Source organism: Lissotriton helveticus, chromosome 1_1 (assembly GCF_964261635.1).
Source record: "Lissotriton helveticus chromosome 1_1, aLisHel1.1, whole genome shotgun sequence".
Classification (NCBI taxonomy): Eukaryota; Metazoa; Chordata; class Amphibia; order Caudata; family Salamandridae; genus Lissotriton; species Lissotriton helveticus.
Window position 1 is genome coordinate 108,829,913 of NC_136057.1, and position 6,268 is coordinate 108,836,180.

At 43.8% G+C, this 6,268-nt stretch overlaps 1 protein-coding gene across 1 annotated transcript; it reads left to right on the forward strand.

Moving 5' to 3' along the window:
• The first annotated feature begins 4,056 nt into the window (after window positions 1-4,056).
• Window positions 4,057-5,927, forward strand: LOC144761155 (uncharacterized). Its single transcript, XM_078646685.1, has 3 exons — window positions 4,057-4,364; window positions 4,422-5,658; window positions 5,826-5,927. The coding sequence occupies exons 1-3, from the start codon at window positions 4,190-4,192 to the stop codon at window positions 5,893-5,895; spliced, it is 1,482 nt and encodes a 493-aa protein (XP_078502811.1). The 5' UTR covers window positions 4,057-4,189; the 3' UTR covers window positions 5,896-5,927.
• The last annotated feature ends 341 nt before the right edge of the window (window positions 5,928-6,268 follow it).

Consider the following 6,268-nt stretch of genomic DNA (forward strand, 5'->3'; position numbering starts at 1 on the left):
TCAAACCCGGCACCTTTCAGGTATAAATATACCAATGTTGCCTTAAGCAAAGACACGGTGGTGGTTTTGGAGCAGAGCAGCTATCTACTTGCCCGAGAGCCCAGCTGATGCGAGAGCCCACGGACCCTGCCCCTCCTCTTTGACGCACTGAGAGAGACGCTGTATTTTCTCCTGCCGAGAAATCCAGCTCCGGTGTTTCCAGATACCTTCGCGGGTTACTGGGATATCGAGTCCTGAGAGAGAGATACAAGACCTCCTGCTTTCTATTTACCCAGGTACGGAGCTGACTAAACCCTTAGAAGAGAATTCTTGAGTCAGATTCTTGGCAAAACAAACTTAACTTAAACTGCTACTTACTTACTCCTTCCCACGTATTAGGCTTAGGTCAGGTACACCGGGGTAGGCGTATTTAGAAGCACCAGTTGAGTACGATTAGTCAATGTATATATGTATGTATATATTTTATCTATTTTAAAGTATCATATGGCTAAGAAACCATATCAATGCTTTTACAGTATTATTTTATAATCCTCCTTTTACTGAACGCACTTTATTTTACTATGAGTATTGCAATTGTGGCAATTCATTTCTCTTGCATGAGGAAGAAGACTGCTCAATAAATAACACCTTTTATTGAAAACGCCCGTCTCTCTTTTCTCTGCAATCTGGTGAAAGTAAGTACGCACATTTGACTGAGTGAAATAGCTGTCTATTGTTTTCACACGACTCTAGAGATACACTCTTATTCTGGGAGAGCAAAGTTGTCATGTTTTATGGTTGTCAGAAGCTAATCCCTTCTTGTCTATCCAGGGAGGTTAAACTCCTCCTTGTTTATTCGTGAAAGTTTCTAGTGACCTCTGAGCTAGCTGGCAAACCTTAAGTCTAATATAGTCAGTAGAGACCTAGTCGACCTCAGTCCTACGTCCACACTGCTGTTTATATTATTCCAATGCGCAGAGCCTATTGGGAATATAGGAACTACACTACACCCTCCTCGCATTGTCTGCATTTTTTTTGTTTCCGTCCACTTGCGGTGGCCCGTGAGGTGCTCCCTCACCCCTTCCCCCCACGGCACACCACTGTTTGTTAAAAGGCTGAACAGAGTCAGCAAAAAGCATTGGCAAAGCCAAAAGGTGGGACCTATTGGCTTTGCCAATGCTTGTCTGCTAAGCCAATACACGAGGGGCATCAGTGTTGGGGTAACGGATCCGGTGAGGAGCAGGAGGGGGGAGGGGAAGGACTGGGAAAAAAGATATCAAAAATCGCCAACTCTTCTGCAGGACCCATCTCTCTCTTTCTTCCCTTGATGGAGACCGGGTCTCTTTTGTAAAAGCCAATATATGCCTAGCATGGCGATCTCTCCCCGCCATGGACACTGGTTGCCAGTTTAGCAATTTGCGATTTTTTTTTTTTTTTTAAATGTCGAGCTGGAACAAAATCTTGCCAATTCTTGTCTTTCTCATCACATCAACCCCCACCCCTCACTAAAGTCCAGATTGTCATGTCTAGCCCCCCTGCCCTTCACTCTCAAACCTTTGGACGCGGCTGGAATTATGTTAAACCCGGCAAAAAGACACACTGCCTGAGGACCTACATTGTCTACCAAGTTGGCACCTTTTTAAAAATATTTTTCTTTTTGTAACTTTTTTTGTTTGTTTTTTTGTTTAAAGAGACGTGCTTTTTAAAAAAAACTTTATTTATTATTTAGCATCAGTAACATTACAATTAACAGTGCCACAGTGCTTACTGTCACAGTATCCATGATATCATCGATTTAGTCACTCCGGATAATTAAAGAGACGTGCCTAAGGCATCTGGTGCAGTGTGCGGGGGGCTCTGCTTGGGCAGCACAAGGAGCTGGGGACAGACTCTGGTTGGCAGATCAGGTGCCCGCATGCTCCCTCTTCACTGCCTACTTGCATGAGTGTGTATGCTTGTACGTGTGTGTGGATATGCTTGGTTCTGTTTGTAGTTGATTTGTGTTGCAACAGAACGACTCCACATACAGTAGCTTCAAAGATTAGTGCCCAGTCTAAGCAAACCCACCCACTCCCCCAAACCCTATTCTCCTGCATGGCTAAACACTTAATAGGTCCCGTGGGCGAGACCTATTGGCTATGCCAATGCTTGTTTAAGTTGTCAATCAGTTCAGAATCAGACACTAGTTTAAGGGCGATTGATATATATTATGCCGATAGAAAATCCACCTTAACTCAGGATAATGCTTCAGTTTTCCAAGTTAGAAGGATCCAGAAATGCTTGAACCAGGAGGGCTGTGGAAAGTGTTGAAGGTGGCTTAAGGCCTTATTACGAGTTTGGCGGTCTTCCAATGGGACCACCTCCATGGTGTTCCCAGGAAGATCGCCAAGCCCCTGTTGAGCCCGCCCACCAGATTATGACATTAATCCAGGGCGGGTGGTGCAGCTGCAGTCTCATGGCAGCGGCTGTGTTAGGTCCCTAGGAGATCCTAAACAGCATACCACCGCCCTGAGAGGGCCTGCAGCACGTTCCTGCACTGTATGGCATGCACCATGTTTTGCATGCCACACCATGCAGGAATGAGGGTGCAGTTCCAGAGAGGTACAACATGTGCACCCCGCATGCAACCCTAGGCTCAGACTTGTCAGGAGGCCCTGCTAGGCCCCCTTTACCTGCATGTCCACTGCCCTTTTCAAGGTGGTGTCCCCACCATGAAACGGGCAGTGGATATGCAAATTGTAATTGGCTCAGCAGGGCCAGAATATGTACCGCACGTATATTCAGGCCGTTTGCAGACCACCGCGGATGCAGGATACCTGATTCAGGTGGAGGTGGAGGTCTCGTTGCGGTTCCACCACCACACTCATATTATGGCAGTCAGACCGCCAGCGTGGTGGCAGTCAGACCGCCAGCGTGGTGTCAGTCAGACCGCCACCACGAGTAAGACAGTCCTGAGGACCCTTTGGTAGAAACTTCATGAAATTGACCTAACTGCAATGCTTTGTGCTTCCTCTCTTTTTCACAATCTGTTCTTGTTTAAATGAGTATCTAGCTAAATCTCCATGTGTATCTAGCTAAAACTGTATTTGTAGCATGTGAGGGCTCAGTGGCTTCCCTTTCTTTAGTATGTTACTCTGTGAACCATGGTAAATCACTGCCTTTTTATGAGTAAATAAGCTGTGACCTGCTCAACAGAACTTTCAGTGAAATATCCATGTATGGTGAAATATTCCTTGTTAAGTTTCAGATATGGTAAAGCAGAGATGTCTTTCTTCTACGCCCAGATAAATATTGTGTATTCACATTCCATTACATTTGCATTTAGTAATTTTTAATTTCTTTACATCCAACAGAAAATAAGCCTAAATGGCCGGATTGATTATGAATAATGAAGATAACACAGCAAATCAGCAAAAATAGTCAAAAATAAGGAGCTCAGAAAATATCAGTGAAATCAGAGACAGAGGACAGATCCAGGAAGAAACAGTCAAAGGCAATTCAGTGAATACAAGTTTGAGCTCTACTCTTCCACGCCACAAGAAGAAGAAATGCCCTCTACAGAATTAAGGCAACAACACTGACAAACCACCTGCTGTATAAACAAGCGTCCAACACCTGTTTCGATCATGAGGTCGGTATGAAAGTTGGAGGAAGGTCTTGTGTCTATTTGGAATCCATAGCTTGGAAAAACTCCCTCTTGAGCTTTGCGCTGTTAGTAGCATGACAATGTTTAAAAAAAGATTGAAAACCTGGCTATCTGTCCATGTTTGAAACAACCAGATTTACTTTCTCTTCAGACCTGTTCTCGGCCCAGGGACACTCTTCGGAGTAGCTGTAAACATTACAAGTTGCATTACAGTGCTCTCAGTGTATTGTTAACTCTTTCTAGCCAAACCACAGGAACCAGGGAGAAGCACAACGAAGTGGAACCAAACAACTGAAGGCTAAAGAAAAGAGGGGTCCTGCTCTCTAAAGCACAAAGTATTGTCCCAATTTGCACCGACCAGAAGGAAGACAAATCTTTACCCACAAGCACGCAAAGCCACCATCCAATGTAAGGACGCAATCACCCAGAAAGGCGCCTTACTTTTACTATGAATGCGATAGGTATTTAGTGAGTCTTGTATTTTATTGTTCAATCAGAAATCAAGCATCCAAAACACCACAGACATACAGGGAATGTGAGAATAACGCAAGTAGCTTATCAACCATGTTGGCCCTTCAGGAAACACGGTCATGTGATGTAGACAAATATATATCCATCCCAAAAACACTAAGCAAGAAAAAAGAATCATACACATGCAGCGAGAGCTTTAGTTTGTCATCACTACTAAAGCACCATCAGCAAACACACACAGGAGAAAAATCGTGCAATTGCACTGAATGTGTGAAGAACTTTAATCAGTTAGTAATCCTAAAAGATCATCAGCGAACACACACAGGGGAAAAACCATACCATTGCACTGAATGTGTGAAGAGCTTTAGTCAATCATCAATCCTACATAGACATCAGCGAACACACACAGGGGAAAAGCCATACCAATGCACTGAATGTGTAAATAGCTTCAGTCAATTATCAAATCTCCAAATACATCAGAAAACACATACAGGGGAAAAACCATACGATTGCAGTGAATGTGTGAAGAGCTTCCGTCGGTTAACAGACCTCCGAAGACATCAGCGAACACACACAGGGGAAAAACCATACCATTGCAGTGAATGTGTGAAGAGCTTCAGTTGGTTATCACTTCTCCAAACACATCAGCGAACACACACAGGGGAAAAACCATACCATTGTAGTGAATGTGTGAAGAGCTTCAGTTGGTTAACAGACCTCCGAAGACATCAGCGAACACACACAGGCGAAAAACCATACCATTGTGGTGAATGTGTGAAGAGCTTCAGTCGGTTATCACTCCTCCAAACACATCAGCGAACACACACAGGGGAAAAACCATACCATTGCAGTGAATGCGTGAAGAGCTTCAGTCGGTTAACAGACCTCCGAAGACATCAGCGAACACACACAGGGGAAAAACCATACCATTGTGGTGAATGTGTGAAGAGCTTCAGTCGGTTATCACTCCTCCAAACACATCAGCGAACACACACAGGGGAAAAGCCATACCATTGCAATGAATGTGTGAAGAGATTCAGTCAGTTAGCAGACCTCCGAAGACATCAGCGAATACACACAGGGGAAAAGCCATACCATTGCAATGAATGTGTGAAGAGCTTCAGTCAGTTAGAAGACCTCCGACGACATCAGCGAACACACACAGGGGAAAAACCATACCATTGCAGTGAATGTGTGAAAAGCTTCAGTCGGTTTTCACACCTCCAAACACATCAGCGAACACACACAGGGGAAAAGCCATACCATTGCAATGAATGTGTGAAGAGCTTCAGTCAGTTAGCAAACCTCCGAAGACATCAGCGAACACACACAGGGGAGAAACCATACCATTGCGGTGAATGTGTGAAGAGCTTCAGTCGGTTAGCAGACCTCCAAAAACATCCGCGAATACAAACTGGGGAAAAACCATACAATTGCAGTAAATGTGGAAGTAGATTTAGTGATTCCTCAAATCTCACGGCTCATCAACGAACACACACAGGGGAAAAACCATTCAAGTGTAATGAATGTGGGAAGAGCTTTAGTCAGGTATCAAATCTCCGAAGACATCAGCAAAAAAATCACAAGGGAAAAAACACAAGAACAGTGAATATGGAAGTCGTTTTAGGCTATTATTAAACCTACAAAGCCATCAGCAAACACACACAGGGGAAAAACCATTTAAGAGAAATGATTGTGGAAGTAGATTTAGTGATTCCTCAAATCTCATGATTCATCAGCGAACACACACAGGAGAAAAACCATTCAAGGGCAGTGAATGTGTGAAGAGCTTAAGTTGATTATCAAACCTACAAAGACATCAGCGAACACATAATGGGGCAAAACATATTTTTGTAGTGACTGTGGCAGGAGTTTTATAGAGTCCTCAGCATTAAGGATTAATCAGCTAACTCACAAAGGGAAAAAGCCATTTAAGTGCAGTGAATGAATAGCTTTAGTCAATTATCAGACCTACAAAGACATCAGCGAACACAAACGGGATAAAAACCATACCATTGCAATGAATGTGGCAGTAGTTTTACTGACTCCTCTGCATTAAGGAATCATCAGCGACCTCAGAAGGGGAAAAACCATTTAAATGCACTGCATGTGTGAAAAGCTTTAGTCAATTATCAATCCTACACACCCATCATCGAACACACACAGGACAAA

What these genes read in the sequence shown, in the direction of transcription:
- LOC144761155 (XM_078646685.1), top strand. Translation starts at nt 4,190, where the DNA reads ATGTTGGCCCTTCAGGAAACACGGTCATGTGATGTAGACAAATATATA. An exon ending in ATCGTGCAATTGCACTGAAT is followed by an intron (nt 4,365 to 4,421) that starts GTGTGAAGAACT and finishes GAACACACACAG; the next exon opens with GGGAAAAACCATACCATTGC. An exon ending in AGTCAGGTATCAAATCTCCG is followed by an intron (nt 5,659 to 5,825) that starts AAGACATCAGCA and finishes CTCAAATCTCAT; the next exon opens with GATTCATCAGCGAACACACA.